A 19,760-nucleotide genomic window follows, 5' to 3' on the forward strand; every position below is an offset into this window, starting at 1 on the left:
GCACTTTTCCAGCAACACATTTACAGCATTTAAGCAAGGTGCCCAACTTTACAACATAGAACATAGAACAATACAGCACAGAACAGGCCCTTCGGCCCACGATGTTGTGCCGAACATTTGTCCTAGCTTAAGCACCTATCCATGTACCTATCCAATTGCCGCTTAAAGGTCACCAATGATTCTGACTCTGCCACTCCCACAGGCAGCGCATTCCATGCCCCCACCACTCTCTGGGTAAAGAACCTATCCCTGACATCCCCCCTATACCTTCCACCCTTCACCTAAAATTTATGTCCCCTTGTGACACTCTGTCGTACCCGGGGAAAAAGTCTCTGACTGTCTACTCTATCTATTCCCCGATCATCTTATAAACCTCTATCAAGTCACCCCTCATCCTTCGCCGTTCCGATGAGAAAAGGCCTAGCACTCTCAACCTATCCTCGTACGACCTATTCTCCATTCCAGACAACATCCTGGTAAATCTTCTCTGCACCCTCTCCAAAGCTTCCACGTCTTTCCTAAAGTGGGGCGACCAGAACTGCACACAGTACTCCAAATGTGGCCTAACCAAGGTCCTGTACAGCTGCAACATCACCTGACGATTCTTGAATTCAATCCCTCTGCTAATGAACGCTAATACACCGTAGGCCTTCTTACAAGCTTTAAAGAGATATCTTTGAAGAAGCTTTATAAAGCCAGTAAATTTTCTTTGAAAGTTTTACCACTGGCAGAATTGTTGACGCTTGGGCAGTGGGTAATGGACAGTTTACGGCACTTGAGGTCCTGGTAACAGTAGCTGCTGTTGCTATTTCTTGAGCTTTGATAGGAATTACAGTCTTCTTCCCCCCTCCTTTGGTAGGTTTTATTGATTAATCATTGTTGATTTCAGACATGGTCAATAGTTTTTCAAAAATTAGATTAATAACACACCCAAGCACTTCATTTTGTTTCATCAAAGCTAGATTCCTTTTCTCTCGTGATACAGTTTATTTGTGACCAAATTCTGAATTATCCCAATGAGCCAGCAGCACTCACTCCAGGCTGGTTACCAAATGGAGCATCGGAATGCTATCTGGGAGACCAAAGGGGAAATGATTGCACACAATGTCTTCAATTGTGATGAAAATGATTTCCTTGGGACTCTGGAATGGGGAGGTTATTGTTTCTTTAAATTTGCACTTCAGGGGGCTTTGCTAAGATGGACATTTAAGAGTCTGGAGTTTCCATGGCAAAGGGGAGGCACTTTGACTAGAGTGGTGACTGTAAATGATACTCGTCAGACTGAACTCCTGACCTCTCAGATCTCTGCCTATCAATAGACAGTGAACAGTGCCCTGGTGGTGGTTAGAATTTGCTTTCTGTATCTGTTAGATTGGTTGGGAAGGGGAGGCCATTCTCAAAGATTTGCATCTCTATTGTTGTGAATAACCTTAGGAGCACAGAAACGTGACATTTATAAACTGTTGGCATATGATAGTTAAGGGGATTGACAGGGCAAATGCTGAGATGATGCTTCCCCTCAAGGGAAAAGTCTGGCGCTGGAAAAGCACAGCGGGTCTGGTAGCATCTGAGAAGCATGACAGTCGATGGTTCAGGCATAAGCCCTTCATCAGGAATTCCTCGGATGCTCCCTGACCTGCTGTGCTTTTCCAGCGCCACACTTTTCGACTCTGACTCTCCAACATCTGCAGTCCTCACTTTCCCCTCATGGGAGAGTCTAAGACCAGAGGGCACAGTCTCAGAAGAAAGGGCACCAATTTAAGATTGAGATGAGAAGGAATTTCTTCCCTCAGATGACTGAGGGTTTTGGAACTCCCTGCACTCCCACAGTGGGGACAGAGTCATTGTGTATATTTAAGGCTGAGAGAAATTCTTGATCAGTTGGGGAATCCAGGATTACAGGGAAAGGGCAGGAACGTGGGTGTGAGGAATGGTGAATCAGACATGATCCTATTGAATGGTGGAGCAGGCTCAAGAGCCCGAATGGCCTCCTCCTGTTCCTATTTCGTATGGCCTTATGGTATTTAGCACAAAATGAACTGATTGGCTGGTTTCCAGCATTAGGCAAATGTAGGCAAACGTGGCAAATTTTGTTGTATTTGAGAGCCATCCAAAATTTGGCAAATTCATGTGAAATCATTCAGTCCAGAGGGCAAAGGTTCATTATAGAATCCCTACAGTGTGGAAACAGGCCCTTCAGGCCAACAGGTCCACACTGACCCTCCAAAGAGTATCCCAATCAGACCCATTCCCCTACCTTATTATACTAAATTTACTCCTGACTAATGCACCTAACCTACACATCCCTGAACACTATGGGTAATTTAGCATGGCCAAATCACCCAACCTGCATATCTTTGGATTGTGCGAGGAAACAAAGCACCTGAACGAAACCCACACAGACACGGGGAGAATGTGCAAACTCCACGTAGACAGTCGCCCGAGGCTGGAATCAAACCCAGGTCCCTGGCGCTGTGAGGCAGCAGTGCTAACCAGTGAACCACCATACCTCAGTTAGGATTCCAAAGCATCATGAGAGTAGGAGGAGGCCATTCAGCCCCTCGAGCCTGCACTGCCATTTGATAAGGTCAGGACCAATGCCATGATATCCATTTCTAACATTCTTCTGGGTACTCTCAGTCCCAAGAGGTTACATTTGACTCAAAATGTTAATAACATTCGATCCTGCCCTGCAACAGCGGACAGGCTTGTTTCAAGGGTTCTGATAGGTTACCCTGGATAGTTAGGGTGCCAGTTAAGAGGAAGTCAGAGGTTATGGGCAGTGAGTGAGGATGGGAGAGAGTGACAGACAGAGAGACTCCATTTTAGGAAACTTTCTAATTTGGTTCCAACATTTTCATCTGTTTTTTTACTTTTAATTGTCATCTGTTATGCTCAAGAAGAAATAAAACATCTGTTGTAACCAACCAAGGGGGAGTTTAAAAGAGGAGAGCCAATTCCCTCTTTTCAAGTGGCCTTGGTCATGAAGACTACTTGCCCATCATGTTAGTGCTGCATCTCAGAATGAGCAAATCATCTGGGACCATTCCACAGTTCTCCCTATCCCCCATAACGTGCACATTCTTCCTTTTCAGATAATGATCTAAATCCCTCCCGAATGCCTCAGTTGAACCTACCACCAACACACTCAGATAGTTTTTAGGCTGCTCCTTTCCAATGTTCCAGTCAAACTGCTATCCTCTTGCCTTTGTACACGTTGTTCTGCGTAACGCTTGTTTCGTCAGCACAAATTGGATAAAACGTGATTGACAAGTTGTGGACGTTGTTTGTATGACACGAACTTTCTACTGAGTGGGTATAACAGTTTTTCTATTGATGATTTTCTGCAGTGGTTTTCCACACCATGAGGTTGCAGAGGAACACAGATGTTGCATTCTAGCAGAACGACCTGTAATAATCTTTCCCAGCCTGCTTGACATTTGTGCATCATCATCTTGACTTCTTTTAATAAAAGAGAATCAACTACCTCTCTTGGCAGCCGTCCTGGGAGCAACCTTGGCTCTAGGTTCAAAAGTTACAGTTTCGGCATTTACACGATTGGCTGCCCAATCTAAGTTGGCAAACCCAATATGTACCGTGCCACTGAGGAAGCACTGTATTGCCTTTGAAAACATCATGCCCAACCTGTACAGGTGAATCTTTAAAAATGCTATTGGAATAGTATTGTGCAGCATCAGGTCTCACTGATATAGAAGACGTATCAAAACATTGGAGAAGAAGTGAAAAGAACAATGCTAGACCTGAGAGTTTATCAGAAAACCCCAAACACGCTGGTGCTTATTTCCCTCGAACAGAGAACACTGAGGACATGACTGTTTCTGGCCCTGTCAGGTACAGGTTAGACAAGGGGAAAATGTTCCTATTTACAAGGGAGGCTATAACTAGAGTTTATAAATACAACAGAGTCACCAACAAGAAATTCAGAAAAAAATCAACTTTCTTTTAAGAATGTGGAATAAAACAAATAGTCAGCACATCTGACTGTGTGACTTGTGATAGATTTAGGACAGATAGAGGTAGCTTAGTAACAGGGGAATGGTACATCCTGCCTGCAACAGTAGTAGACCCGCAGACGTTAAGGGCATTTAAATAGGCATTGGACACACATATGGATAATAATGGAACAGTGTAGGTTAGACGGGCATCAGATCAATTTCACAGGTTGGCGCAACATTGAGGGCCGAAGGGCCTGTACTGTGCTGTAATGTTCTATGTTCTAGCTGAGAGAAACAAATATATTTCACTCCAATACAACTTTTCTTCAGAACTTTAGTTAACTCTGCTCCTCTCTCCACTGCCAGACTGAATTAGAACCCCTACAGTGTGGAAGCAGGCCTTTCAGCCCATCCAGTTTGGCCCTCCCAACCAGACCCACCCCATCCCTATAATCTTGCATTTCCATTTGCTAATCCACCTATCCTGCACATCCCTTGACAATATAGGCAATTTCCTGTGGCCAATCCAACTAACCTGCTCATCTTTGGACTGTGGGAGGGACCTAAAGCACTCAGCAGAAACCCATGAAGACATGGGGAGAAGGTGCAAATTCCACACAGACAGTCGCCCAAAGGTTGAATCAAGCCCAGGACCCTGGTGCTATGAGGCAGCAGTGCTAACCACTGAGCCACCAAGTTCCAATTTCAGATTTCCAGCATCTGCAGTATTTTGCTGTTCATTTGTAAGAGTGAGGGACATACAATATTCCCATATCAAGTTGCTTGAGGTAAGTACTTGGTGTAAGGGGAAGCTAAGTAGGTATGTGAAGGAGACGATAGATTGGTGGAACTGGATGGAGAGAGACATGAAGCAGGTTTGTGTACTGCAGAGATGCTGTGCCTGTGTTGTACTCTCCATGGAGCCCTGTTACATCTGTGGAAAGAAAGGAGAATTAATGTTTTGGGAACAGCGACCTTTCTTCAGAACTGGGTCTTCAGACTCTTCATTTGATTCGGATTTCCAGGATCCGCAATTCTTTCTTTCTGTTTTCCAATCCCCGTTTGTTACTTTGAATTCAATGCTGTAGTAGTACTATCACTGGACGAGTAATGCCAGGGCCCAGGCTAATGTTTTGGAGAGAAATGTGTGATTTCTAACACAGCTACTCATGGCGTTAAAAATCAAACTAATCTCAGTAATAGTGAGCGTGAAACCACTGCCCATTTTTATTAAAAACAAATCCATAAGCATCACCCCTTACCCAGTCTGCCATACACAGGACTCCACAACAATGATTCACTGAAATTGCCCGAGCCCAACACTCATTTCCATGGCAATTAAGGATGAACAACAAATGCTGACCTCCCCAGCTATGCCCACATCCCACTGAAGAATAACAAATTAACTTGCGGTCTGTATGGTAACACTCCCACCTTTTGGTCATGTCCCACTTCAGGATTAGCCTTGAAAATCAAGCTTGGCATCGCAGTGCAGTACTGAGGGTGTGTCACACTGCCCTGGCTGCTGGCTCTTACATGAGGTGTCAAAATAAGACCTCACTTCAAGTGGATGTGAACAATCACATGACATTTTCTCATAGATCAGGAGAGATCTCCCCTGCACCTAGAACTACCACTAATCCCTCAATCAACAAGATAAAAATTATTACCTGATCACTGCCAAAATGCTGCTTGTGGGATTTTGCTGTACATAAATTGGCTACTGTGCATCAAAACAGCCTATCTGACCAGAGAGCTCCTTTCTTGTTAGAGAGAAAGACAGGCACGCACACAACTGATAGGTGTTTAGCCTTAGGGTCACCACACTTCAGGTGAGGGGACAGGTTGAGAAGGTGGGACCATTATGGTAACCTCAGCTGGTGGGAACTAAAAACATGCTGCTGTTGCTGTTCATCTGCATCACAAATCAGCCACACAGCCAACTGAGCTAAGCAACCCCCTTAAAACACTGATCCCATCTGTAATCATAGATCATAATATTGTCATAGAATCCCTACAGTGTAGAAACAGGCCCTTTGGCCCAACAAGTCCGCACCTCCCCTCTGAAATGTAATCCACCCATATCCATTCCTCTACCCTATTACTCTACATTACCTCTGACTAATACCCCTAACCTCCACATCCCTGAACACTATGGGCAATTTAGCATGGCCAATTCACCCTGCATATATTTGGACTGTGGGAGGAAACTGGAGCACCCGGAGGAAACCCACGCAGACACGGGGAGAATGTACAAGCTCAATCGAACCTGGGACTCTGGTGCTGTGAGGCAGCAATGCTCACTGGCAGCAGCTGGAACCCACTGGGACATCTTCCCTTGGGGAAAGACACTCCAGAAAAGCAAGTTTTTTTTTGTTTTGTTAACTCGATGTGTCCCAGACATCTCTCCACTTCAAATGGGCCACTGGAGCGAGACAGTTGGGTGCAGTAAGTCTGTGCCTGGATATTTGTCCATAGAGTGCCCACCAGAGCCTATCGCTGATGGCCAACACTGCCACAGAGATGTCTGGATTAACGTGGCACATGGCAGTGTTAAGGAATGTAAAACATTTATTCGGTTCATCTTTCCCAGCCCATATCCCCACCCTCTCTCCCAATCAGCTCGATCAAGAGCTCTCTCACATTTCTTGCACTGTTCAGTCTGGTTTCTTATTGCAAATTCATGCAGGATGCTGGAAGATCATAGCAAGGCTGGCAGCATCAGGAGGTGCAGAAGTCAACGTTTCGGGACCTGCCTGGCTCGCTGTGTTCTTCCAGCCTTGGATTCAATCATCTGCAGTTTTATTTTTGTCTCTTATTGCAAATTCAAAGCTGTTGTGAGCTCATGAACTTTCGCTGCTCATGTCCCTCTGCCCTGCAGCGCCTACAAAGCACGGTTGGTCTAGAATCCTTTCTCTGTTTGACTTTGTTGCAACACTTTCGGAGACAATATAGAGAAATATAAATGCACGAACTCACTCCGGCGCTAGGAGTCCTGCGGTTCCTTGCAGATCTCATGAAGCCCGTCTCTGGAGAATGTTTCTCAAATCCTCTCGAAGCAGAAATCCGCACAGATTACCCCGAGATGGGAATCAGTCATTCCATAACCCGGCCCCGGAGACTCTCCATCTCCCCTGAAGAAGAGGGAACTGCACTCGAGAAGTTTTATAACTTACTGGGACACAGTCTGGAGCTGCCCCTGTTAACCTGCAGATAGCAGGGCTTGCCCAGTCAGAATGTAGCAATAGTTTGATTGATAGAAACTGTATCCATTCACAAGACTGCCTGGAGTTCTACAACTGCACAAGCAATGCTGTTTCCACTCAACCTCATTCAGTTTGGCTTCATGGTTTATGGGGATCCTTGGCTGGGCCCAGCATTTATTGCCCACCCCTAGTTGCCCCTTGAGAAGGTGGGGGTGAGCTACCTTCTTGAACTGCTGCAGAATGTAAAGTTTGAACTTTCTGCTTTATTTCTTCATGTTCCACTTAAAACTAAGAAAGTCTGCAATGTGATAATTACTGCAATGTTTAACTTTTAACTTTTCTTTCTACAATGTTTTTATGATTCTGAATCTAGTACTGTTTACCAAGGATGGCATCTTGTGTGGCAACCATTACTCAGTCTTCACTGTACTCCTCCCAGCTCAGTGAGCTAACTTACATACTCACCATCAACCTGAGCTACAAATCTTCTCAAAAATCACGAACTATATCCTGTACATTTATACTTGAGTACAGCTGACCATAAAAAAAATCAAACCCATGTGCTCTGGGTTGACCCACAATGCCCGTGGGAGGTAATTCCAGGACTTTCATCCAATGACAGTGAAAGAACGGTGATATATTTCCAAGCCTGGATGGTGTGTTGCTAGGGGTGGTGTTCCCATGTATCTACTGCCCTTGTCCTTCTTGAGTAGATGGACTGCAGTGGTTTAAAAAGGAAGCTCACCACCACCTTCTCAAGGGGAGACTAGGGACAGACACCACATATCTTATTACTGAATAGAAAAAATGAGAGAGACATAGAGTCACAGAGTCATACAGCAAAGAAACAGACCCCTCGGTCCAACTCGTCCATGCCAACCAGATATTCTAAACTGAACCAGTCCCATTTGTCCACATTTGGCCCACATCCCTCTAAAACTTTCCTACCTGTACCTGTCTAAATATCTTCTAAATGGTTGTAATTGTACTTGCCTCCACCACTTCCTCTGGCAGCTCAGTCCACACACACACAATCCTCTGTGTGAAAAAGTTGCCCCTCAGGTTCCTTTTATATCTTTCCCCTCTCACCTTAAACCTATGCCCTCTAGTTTTGGACTCCCCCACCCCAGGGGAAAGATATTGGCCATTCATCCTATCCTTGCTCCTCATGATTTTATTAATCTCTATCAGGTCACCCTCCAGCTTCCAACCCTCCGGGGAAAAAAGTCCCAGCATATCCAGCCTGTCCTTATAACTGAAACCCTCCAGTCCCAACAACATCCTTGTAATTTCTTTTCTGTAACCCCTCCAGCTTAACAGCATCCCCCTGCAGCAGGGTGACCAGAATTGTATGCAGTATTCTAAAATTGGCCTTACTGATGTCCCATATAGCCACAGCATGATGCTCCAATTCCAATACTCAATGCTCTGACCAAAGAAGGCAAGTGTGCTAAATGTCTTCTTTACCACCCTGTTTACCCACCATTCCACTTTCAAGGAACTCTGTAAAGCAAATGGTCCTTTTCAAAACCACACCATCTGTTTAATATTATCATATTGTTTTCTAGATAGTCTCAGTTTTCTCCTTTAGTAGAGATTCCAGTGTTTTCCCAAAGACAAATGTTTAGCTGACTAGATATGTTCAATTGATATGTTTTATCTGCCTTGTTAAACAGAAATAAAACATGAAAATTCATCAGCTGTCTAGCAATACCTGTATACCTATCTCGAAAGAATGAATAAATGTTGTTATGTGCCTGCCATCTCTCCTGCAGTTATTATTAAACATAGAAATTAAATCCATCTCGACCAGAGTTTTTTTTCCTTTTTGACTTTAGTTAATTTATTTAATATTCCTTCTATTTACTGTAAATTAAATGACATCTTTTCTAATCTGTTTTACCACTGGCACACCCATTTGAAATGTCTTTCTGGTAAACACTGAAGTAAGATCAAAAATATACTTCAACAACACCAAGAACAGAAGCTGTTGGAAAAGCTCAGCAGGTCTGGCAGCATCTGAGAAGAGAAATCAGAGTTAATGTTTCGGGTCAAGTGACCCTTCCTCAGAAAATATACTTTATTTAAAATTACACAACACTCTGACTTGAATATTACAGAATTGGCAATAAAATTGAATTTTGATCCAAACATCATGTACCAATCTAAGTATCTCAATACAACTGCAATTTTATTTACATCATATATCCCCTGTTAGGCATACAGCCTGAGGACAAAACATTTCAAATTGAAAATGTTAGCAAGTGCAAATAGAATCTTCCAAACCCATGATCATTTCTACTGAGAAGGACAAGGGCAGCAGATAGTAAGATAGTAAGTCCCTTGAAAGTTCCTCTGCAACCACACATCATTTGGGCTGACTGTAGACAGATTTTCAGATCACATTTTCAGTTCTGATCAAGGGTCACTTGACCCGAAACATTAACTCTGATTTCTCTCCACAGATGCTGCCAGACCTACTGAGCTTTTCCAACAACTTCTATTTTCGTCTCTGACTAACAGTATCCGCAGTTCTTTCTGCTTTTATTCTGAAAGGTCACTGAGCCGAAACGTTAATACTGCTTTCGTTCCACAGATACTGCCAGACCTGCTGAGTTTTTGTGTGCAACTGGGAATTCGAACATATTTTTAAAATGTCTCCGAGAATATTAGCAATATCTATTTCCTTATCCTCCACATGACTGTTATGTTTATATTAATTCATGATACTTCATTAGGATTTAGTTTGCTATTCATAGTTTGAGGAATTTATTTTTCCTACATTGTATCAATCACTATTTGAAATGTTCCCCCCCCCCCCCATGGTGACCAATTGTTTTCTAGTATCATTTTCTGTTTTACTTTCTCAAGTTTCACCCTCACAATCAGCCCTTTCATTATTCTTTTACTTTATTATGCTTATATGTCAGCCAGTTCTTAGTCTAACTGGATAGTACAGTCACTACATGTGCCTACCTTTGCTTCTGTAATACACTCTGTTTCATTCCCCATGACCTGATCCAGTAATGAGTTGTTCCATGTTAGATTTCTTGGATACTGAGGTTAGAAAAAATGTGCATTAAATGTTGTTGGAGCCTTCACTGACCTCTTCTGGACAATTCACATCAAGGTGACTGAAATCCCTGATGATTTTTATTCTATGCTTTCCCGCATTTCCTTGATTGTTAGCATATTCCTTCTTCCACTTCCCTTTCTTTAGTCAATGGTCTTACACTGCACCTATTGGAGTGGTTGAACCTTTATTCTCTTTTTGCTCCACCCACATGAAATCTATTTCTATTTTATGACTGCAAACCTTTATTTCCACTGCCATCCTGTTATCTCCAGTGAATACCATTCTATTGGCCCTCCCTAACACTTGAAAGGCGATATACCCCGTATGTTTAATTCCCCAGTCCAGATTATTCTGTTGCCATGTCCCAGTAATCCTGTATATTTCTCATTCCTCACAATGTCTTCTTGCCTTCACTCTCCCTGATTTCTTTACATGCTGGTGCATCGCTGGACAGGGAGTTCAAGGGGATCTTTCTATCTGTGTGTCTTATTTTAATTTTAGACATTATTTTACATTCATGGGTCTGTTACTTACCATTGTTTATCATTGTTTACATTTACAAGGTCATAGGATCATATAGCATAGAAGAGGCCCTTCAGCCCCTTGAGTCTGTGCCAACCCATCTACACTAATCCCACTTTTTCACACTTGGTCCATAGCGTTGAATGTTATGACCCTTCAAGTGCTCATTCAAGTACTTTTTAAAGGTTGTGAGTGATCCTGCCTCAATTACCACCCCCACCCCAGGCAGCACATTCCACATTCCCACCACCCTCTGGGTGAAAAACATTTTCCTCATGTTCAATTCCTAATCATATGTCCTCCCTTAATTTAGTCCTTCCTTAGAAATTAATATTTAGGTTGTTTTATTTTGTGTAAAATTTGTCCTCCTATTTACTGGTCCATTTTGAGTTCAGCAGGAGCATGCCCCATTGATAATTTGTGTCTTTTAACTGATGTCCTACTTAACTGGTGGAAACCAGTGTTAAGGAAAAGTATAGAGTAATGGCAGGCCCTGGAACAGCATTGATGTGCAGAGGGATCTTGGGATTCTTTTCCATCACTTCCTGAAAGTGGCCACACAAGTAGACAGGTGGTAAAGAAGGCATGTGGCATGCTTGCCTTTATTGGTTGGGGCATTGAGTACAAGAGTCAGGATGGGCTGCAGCTTCATAAAAGTTTGGTTAGGCCACCCTTAGAGTATTACTTTCAACTCTGGTCGGCACATTACTGGAAGGATGGTGCAGAAGAAGCTTACAGAGTATGAGCTATAAGGAGAGGCTGGACAGACGAGTGTTGTTTTCTCTGGAGTGCCAGAGGCTCAGGGGAGACTTGATAGAAGTTTATAAAATAATGGAATGCATAGATAGGGTTGATAGTCAGACTCTTTTTCCTAGAGTTGTTCTCGGCACAACATCGTGGGCCAAGGGGCCTGTTCTGTGCTGTACTTTTCGATGTTCTATGAAATATCAAAAAATAGGAACATGCATTTAAGGTGAGGCATAGAGTCATAGAGATGTACAGCATGGAAACAGACCCTTCGGTCCAACCCGTCCATGCCGACCAGATATCCCAACCCAATCTAGTCCCACCTGCCAGCACCCGGCCCATATCCCACCAAACCCTTCCTATTCATATACTCAATACTCTGACCAATAAAGGAAAGCCTACCAAATGCCTTCTTCACTATCCTATCTACCTGTGACTCCACTTTCAAGTAGCTATAAACCTGCACTCCAAGGTCTCTTTGTTCAGCAACACTCCTTAGGACCTTACCATTAAGTGTATAAGTCCCACTAAGATTTGCTTTCCCAAAATGCAGCACCTCACATTTATCTGAATTAAACTCCATCTGTCACTTCTCAGCCCATTGGCCTATCTGGTCAAAATCCTGTTGTAATCTGAGGTAACCCTCTTCGCTGTACACTACACCTCCAATTTTGGTGTCATCTGCAAACTTACTAACTGTACCTCTTATGCTCACATCCAAATCATTTATGTAAATGACAAAAAGTAGAGGGCCCAGCACCGATCCTTGTGGCACTCCACTGGTCACAGGTCTCCAGTCTGAAAAACAACCCTCCACCACCACTCTCTGTCTTCTACCTTTGAGCCAGTTCTGCATCCAAATGGCTAGTTAAATTAGATTAGATTTCCTACACTATGGAAACAGGCCCTTCGGCCCAACATGTCCACACCAACCCCCTGAAGAGTAACCCACCCCCCTCTGACTAATGCACCTAACACAATGGGCAATTTAGCATGGCCAATTCACCTAACTTGCACATCTTTGGACTGTGGGAGGATACCGGAGCACCTGGAGGAAACACATACAGACACGGGGAGAATGTGCAAACTCCACACAGATAGTCACCCAAGGCTGGAATCAAACCTGGGACCCTGGCGCTGTGAGGCAGCAGTGCTAACCACTGAGCCACCGTGCTAACCTTGCTAATCAGTCTCCCATGGGGAACCTTGTCAAACGCCTCACTGAAGTCCATATAGATCACATCTACTGCTCTGCCCTCATCAATCCTCTTAGTTACTTCCTCAAAAAACTCAATCAAGTTTGTGAGATATGATTTCCCATGCACAAAACCATGTTGACTATTCCTAATCAGTCCTTGCCTTTCCAAACACATGTACATCCTGTCCCTCAGGATTCCCTCCAACAACTTGCCCACCACCGACGTCAGGCTCACTGGTCTATAGTTCCCTGGCTTATCTTTACTGCCCTTTTTAAACAGTAGCACCACGTTAGACAACCTCCAGTCTTCCAGCAGCTCACCTGTGACTATCGATGATACAAATATCTCAGTAAGAGGCCCAGCAATCACTTCTCTAGCTTCCCACAGAGTTCTTGGGTACACCTGATCAGGTCCTGGAGATTTATTCACCTTTAACCGTTTCAAGACATCCAGCATTTCCTCCTCTGTAATCTGGACATTTTGCAAGATGTCACCACCTATTTCCCTACGGTCTATATCTTCCCTATCCTTTTCCACAGTAAATATTGATGCAAAATACTCATTTAGTATCTCCCCTATTTTCTGCAGCTCCACACAAAGGCTGCCTTGCTGATCTTTGAGGGGCCCTATTCTCTCCCTAGTTACCCTTTTGTCCTTAATGTATTTGTAAAATCCCTTTGGATTCTCCTTAATTCTATTTGCCAAAGCTATCTCATGTCCCCTTTTTGCCCTCCTGATTTCCCTCTTAAGTATACTCCTACTGTCTTTATACTCTTCTAAGGATTCACTCGATCTATCCTGTCTATACCTGACATATGCTTCCTTCTTTTTCTTAACCAAACCCTCAATTTCTTTAGTCATCCAGCATCCCCTATACCTACCAGCCTTCCCTTTCACCCTGACAGGAATATACTTTCTCTGGATTGTTGTTACCTCATTTCTGAAGGCTTCCCATTTTCTAGCCGTCCCTTTACCTGCGAACATCTGCCCCCAATCAGCTTTCGAAAGTTCTTGCCTAATACTGTCAAAATTGGCCTTTCTCCAATTTAGAACTTCAACTTTTAGATCAGATCTATCCTTTTCCATCACTATTTTAAAACGAATAGAATTATGGTCGCTGGCCCCGAATGCTCCCCCACTTACACCTTAGTCACCTGCCCTGCCTTATTTCCCAAAAGTAGGTCAAGTTTTGCACCTTCTCTAGTAGGTACATCCACATACTGAATCAGAAAATTGTCTTGTACACACTTAACAAATTCCTCTCCATCTAAACCCTTAACACTATGGCAGTCCCAGACTATGTTCGGAAAGTTAAAATTCCCTACCATAACCACCCTATTATTCTTACAGATAGCTGAGACCTCTTTACAAGTTTGTTTCTCAATTTCCCTCTAACTGTTGGGGGGTCTATAATACAATCCCAATAAGGTGATCATCCCTTTCTTATTTCTCAGTTACACCCAAATAACTTCCCTGGATGTATTTCTGGGAATATCCTCCCTCAGCACAGCTGTATTGCTATCCCTTATCAATAATGCCACTCCCCCTCCTCTCTTGCCTCCCTTTCTATCCTTCCTGTAGCATTTGTATCCTGGAACATTAAGCAGCCAGTCCTGCCCATCCCTGAGCCATTTTTCTGTAATTGCTACGATATCCCAGTTCAAAAGAGATGTGAGAGGCAGGTTTTTTGCACAGAGAGTAGAATGTGCTGCCAAGGATGGTGCTGGAGACAGACACGGGCGGGGGGGGAGGTGTTTAGGGGCTTTTAGATAAGCACATGAATATACAAGGAATGGAAGGATATGGGGGTTGAAATGTGTGGCGCTGGAAAAGCACAGCAGGTCAGGCAGCATCCGAAGAGCAGGAGAGTCAACGTTTCAGGCATATACCCTTCATCAGGAATCTGCCCGAAATATTGATTCTCCTTCTCCTTGGATGCTGCCTGACTGGCTGTGCTTTTCCAGCACCACACGTTTCAACCCTGACTCTCCAGCATCTGCAGTTGTCACTTTCTCCATGGATATGGGCCAAAGGCAGGCAGAAGGGATTGGTTTAATTTGGCGTCATGTTCAGCATTATGGGTGGCACAGTGGCACCGTGGTTAGCACTGCTACCTCACAGCGCCAGGGACCCGGGTTCAATTCTTGCCTCGGGCAACTGTCTGTGTGGAGTTTTCACATTCTCCCCGTGTCTGAATGGGTTTCCTCCGGGTGCTCCGGTTTCCTCCCACAGTCCGAAAAAAAACGTGCAGGTTAGGTGAATTTGCCATGCTAAATTGCCCACAGTGAAGGGGTATGGGGAATGGGTCTGGGTGAGTTGCTCTTTGGAGGGTCGGTGTGGACACGTTGGGCCGAAGGGCCTGTTTCCACACTGTAAGTAATCTAATCATAATGTCACGTGCTGAAGGGTCCATTCCTGTGCTGTACTGTTCAATGTTCTATATCCTATGGTGCCAGTGTCCCATAGTAACACTGGACATGTCTACCCTTCTCCAGAGCTCTGACAAGTTTGATACATCCAGAATGTGTTCGCAGAATGTCCAAATCTCTTTAATTTTCCAAGTGATTACTCTGAATTAATTAACTCAATTACTCTGAAGGGGAAAATGGCTGTGGGCACATGTGCAGATGGGGTCACTGACGTCAGCTGCCTTCTGATAGACCAATGGCTACACTGTTCTTCTCATCAGGTCCCATGCGCAGTGACGTCAATTACTTGTTAAAAGAATGCCCCATACTGTTTCAGCCTCTCTCACTCCCTCTGGGCTGAGACCAGCATGAGCAATAGCGCCTGTTGGTCCTCTGTGCCATCTGCTTTGTTCCTGGTAGCACCATCTTTATGCACCATCTTAAGCTGGTTATTTTCTAATCAACCTGTTAAAGATGCTATGACACACCCCAGACCTACTGGCTCAGACATAGGAACACTACCACAGTGCCACAAGGGCCTCAAAGTTTAATCAACCTGTTCAGACACATCTCTGAACTCGAATCCAGGCCTCCTTCTCCAGGCAGAGTGACACTACCACTGCACTACATCATTTTTATGACAATCACATTTGATTACATGTTTATCATCAGATAAGCCTTTTATTGAATTCCAAACTCACCTGCTGCCATGATGGGATTCACACTCATGTCCCCAGAGCATTTACATGGAGTTTAGATTACCAGTGATATTATCACTACACCAATATATCCCCCTCATATATAAACCTTATGTATTCATCCCTTCATAGGATTTGGACACTATCCTTCTTTGGTCCTTGAGGAGGTGGGGGTGAACTGCCTTCCTGAACCACTGTAGTCCATGTGCTGTAGGTAGACCCCCAATGCTGTTAGTGAGGGAATTCCAGGATTTTGACCCAGTGAGAGTGAAGGAACGGTGATACATTTCCAAGTCAGGATGGTGAGTGGCTTGGAGGGGAATGTGCAGAGGTGGCATTCTTTTGTATCTACTGCCCTTGTCCTTTTAGGTGGGAGCAGTTGCAAGTTTTGAAGGTACTGTCAGAGGAGACTTGGTGAATTACTACAGTTGTCTTTGTATGAAACTAATTTAATTTGTGCTCCCCACGTATTAAATGGTCAGTCAATTTGGCTAGTGTTACCCAAGTGAATGAATAACCAGTTGGTTTAGTTTATGTTCTCCAATATGTGAATGGTTAGTTAGTTTAGCGCAGTAAATGAATGATCAGTTAATTTGGTTTAGTATGTGTTCCACCAGTCAATAAACACTCAGTTAGTTTAATTTTGTGTATGTTCCTGCAGTAAATGAATGACCAGTCTCTGTCTGTGACTGGCCTCTCTGTGTGCCCAGTCGCCCTATGTGCTGTGTCTCTCTATAAGTGCCCAATGTGTGCCCACTCTCTCTGTGTGCCCAGTCTGTGCCCACTCTCTTTATGTGCCCACTCTCTGTGTATGCCCTCTGTGTGCCTGACTCTCTAGGTGCCCACACTGTCTCTATGTGTGCCCACTCTCTCTGTGTGCCCAGAATCTCAGGTGCCCACTCTCTCTCTGTGCCTGGTCTTTATGTGTACCCAGTCTGTGTACCCAGTCTCTCTGTGTGCCCAGTCTCTCTATGTGCCCAGTCTGTCTGTGTGCCCATGGTGTGCCCAGACTCTCTAGGTGCCCACTTTCTCTCTGTGTCCAGTTTCTCTATGTTCTCAAACTGTGTGCCAATGTCTCCAGACTCTTGTGTGTGCCCATTCTATGTGCCCAGTCTGCCAATGTGTCCACTGTGTGCCCAGTCTCTCTATGTGCCCAGTCTGTCTGTGTGCCCAGTCTCTATCTGTGTGGTCAGTCTCTCTCTATGCCCACTCTCTCTGTGCCCAGTCTGTGTGTGCCCAGTTTCTTTGTGTGCCTACTCTCTGTTCACACACTCTTTGTGTGCCCACTCTCTCTGTGCCCAGTCTATGTGCCCACTCTCTCTGTGTACCCAACCTCTCTATGTGTGTCCGTTCTCTCTGTGCATCCACTCTATGTGCCCTCTCTCTGTGTGCCCACTCTGTGTTCCCACTGTCTCTGTGTACCCACTCTGTGTGCCCACTGCCTGTGCCCACTCTGTGTACTCACACTCTGTGTGCCCTGTGTTCCCACTCTCTATGTTCCCACTCTCTGTGTACCCACTCTCTCTGTGTACTCACACTCTCTCTGTGTACCCACACTCTCTGAGTCCACCCTCTCTGTGTAGCCACTCTCTCTGAGTCCACTCTCTCTGTGTACCCACTTACTCTGTGTCCACACTCTCTCTGTGTATCCACTCTCTTTCTGTGTACCACTGTGTGTGTACCCACTCTCTCTTTGTACCCACTCTCTCTCAGTTTACCACTTTGTGTGTACCCACTCTCTCTCTATCCACTTTCTCTGTGGGTACAGAGACAGAGTGTGAGTACACACAGAGAGAGTGTGTACACAGAGACAATGTGGGTACACACAGAGAGAGTGTGTACACAGAGACAGTGTGGGTACACACAGAGAGTGTGGGCGCACAGAGAGAGTGGGCACAAGGAGAGAGAGTGGGCACATAGGGAGTGTGTACACAGAGAGTAGGCATCAGAGAATGTGGGTACACAGAGAGAGAGGCCAGACCCACTCTCTCTCTCTGTGTACCCACTCTGTGTGTGTACCCACTCTGTGTACCTGCTCTGTGTGTACCCACTCTGTGTATCCACTCTGTGTACCCATTCTCTGTGTGTACCCACTCTTTGTGTACCTCTCTCTCTGCATCCAATCTCTCTGTGTACCCACTCTCTGTGTACCCACACTCTCTCTGTGTACCCACTCTCTCACAGTGTACCCACTTTGTGTGTACCCACTCTCTCTCTATCTACTCTGTGTACCCACTGTGTGCCCAGTTTCTCTCTATGCACCCACTCTCTCAGTGTACCCATTTTGTGTGTACCCACTCTCTATATCCACATTCTCTGTGTACCCACCGTTTGTACCCACTCTCTCTCAGTGTACCTATTTTGTGTGTACCCACTCTCTATATCCACACTCTCTGTGTACCCACTCTCTCTCTGTGTACCCACACTCTCTCTATAGCCACACTCTCTGTGTACCCACACTCTCTCTATATCCACACTCTCTGTGGACCCACTGTGTCCACACTCCCTCTGTGTACCCGCTCTCCGCGTGTACCCACTCTCTGTGTACCCACTCTTTCTGTGTGCCCACTCTCTCTGTGTACCCACTCTGTATCCACACTCCCTCTGTGAACCCGTGCTCTGTGTACCCACTCTCTCTTATCCACTCTGTGTACCCAGTCTCTCTGTGTACCCACTCTGTATACCCAGTCTCTCTGTGTACCCACTCTCTCTGTGTACCCATTTTGTGTGTACCCACTCTCTCTCAGTGCATCCATTTTGTGTGTACCCACTCTCTATATCCACACTCTGTGTACTCACTCTCTCTTTATCCACTCTCTGTGTACCCACACTCTCTGTGTACTCACTGTGTCCACACTCCCTCTGTGTACCCGCTCTCTGCGTGTACCCACTCTCTCTGTGTACCCGCTCTCTGTGTGCCCACTCTGTATGCCCACTCTCTGTGTACCCACTCCATATCCACACACTCTATGTGCCCACTCTCAGTGTACCCACACTCTCTCTGTGTATCCATTTTGTGTACCCACTCTCTCTATATATCCACACTGTGTACCCACTCCCTCTTTATCCACTCTTTCTCTCTCTCTGTACCCACTCTCTCTATATCCACATTCTTTTGTATCCACTCTCTCTCTATATCCACATTCTTTTGTACCCACTCTCTCTCTATGTCCACACTCTGTGTACCCACTCTCTCTCATTAACCACTCTCTGCGTACCCCATTCTGTATATCCACACTGTGTATCCACTCTTTGTGTACCCACTCTCTGTGTGCCCATCCTCACTCTGTGTGTACCCACTTTCTCTGTACCCACCCTCTCTGTACCCACTCTCTGTGTACTCTCTCTCTGTACCCATTCTGTGTATCTTCTCTCTGTATGCCCTCTCTCTCTGTGTAACCTCTTTCTGTGTGCCCTCTCTCTCTGTGCCCTCTCTCTGTACCAACTCTCTCTCTGTGCCCTCTCTCTCTCTGTGCCCTCTCTGTGTACCCTCTCTCTGTACCAACTCTCTCTGTGTGCCCTCTCTCTGTGTACCCTCTCTTTCTGTGTGCCCTCTCTCTGTGTACCCACTCTCTCTGTCCCAACTCTCTCTCTGTGCCCTCTGTGTACCCACTCTCTGTGTGCCCTCTCTCTGTGTACCCACTGTCTCTGTGTACCCACTCTCTCTGTCTGTGTACCCACTCTCTCTCTGTGTACCCTCTCTCTCTGTGCCCTCTCTCTGTGTACCCACTCTCTCTGTCTGTGTGCCCTCTCTGTGTACCCACTCTCTCTCTGTGTACCTACTCTCTCTCTGTGTGCCCTCTCTGTGTACCCACACTCTCTCTCTGTGTGCCCTCTCTCTGTGTACCCACACTCTCTGTGTACCCACTCGCGCTCTGTGTACCCTCTCTGTGTACCCACTCTCTCTGTGTGCCCTCTCTGTGTACCCACTCTCTGTGTACCCACTCT

General features: G+C 45.1%; 1 protein-coding gene across 1 annotated transcript in view; it reads right to left on the reverse strand.

The window, feature by feature from the left end:
* Nucleotides 1-7,158, reverse strand: part of spata1 (spermatogenesis associated 1) — a 65,718-nt gene extending 58,560 nt beyond the window's left edge. Inside the window, exon 1 of the mRNA XM_043700118.2 lies at nt 6,936-7,158. Coding sequence (XP_043556053.2) covers nt 6,936-6,974 — 39 coding nt within the window. The 5' untranslated portion in view covers nt 6,975-7,158. The remainder of the gene's footprint in view (nt 1-6,935) is intronic.
* Between the last annotated feature and the right edge of the window lie 12,602 nt (nt 7,159-19,760).

This window comes from Chiloscyllium plagiosum, unplaced genomic scaffold (assembly GCF_037043375.1).
Source record: "Chiloscyllium plagiosum isolate Xiang-an unplaced genomic scaffold, Cpla_swu_hap1 HiC_scaffold_9, whole genome shotgun sequence".
Lineage (NCBI taxonomy): Eukaryota > Metazoa > Chordata > Chondrichthyes > Orectolobiformes > Hemiscylliidae > Chiloscyllium > Chiloscyllium plagiosum.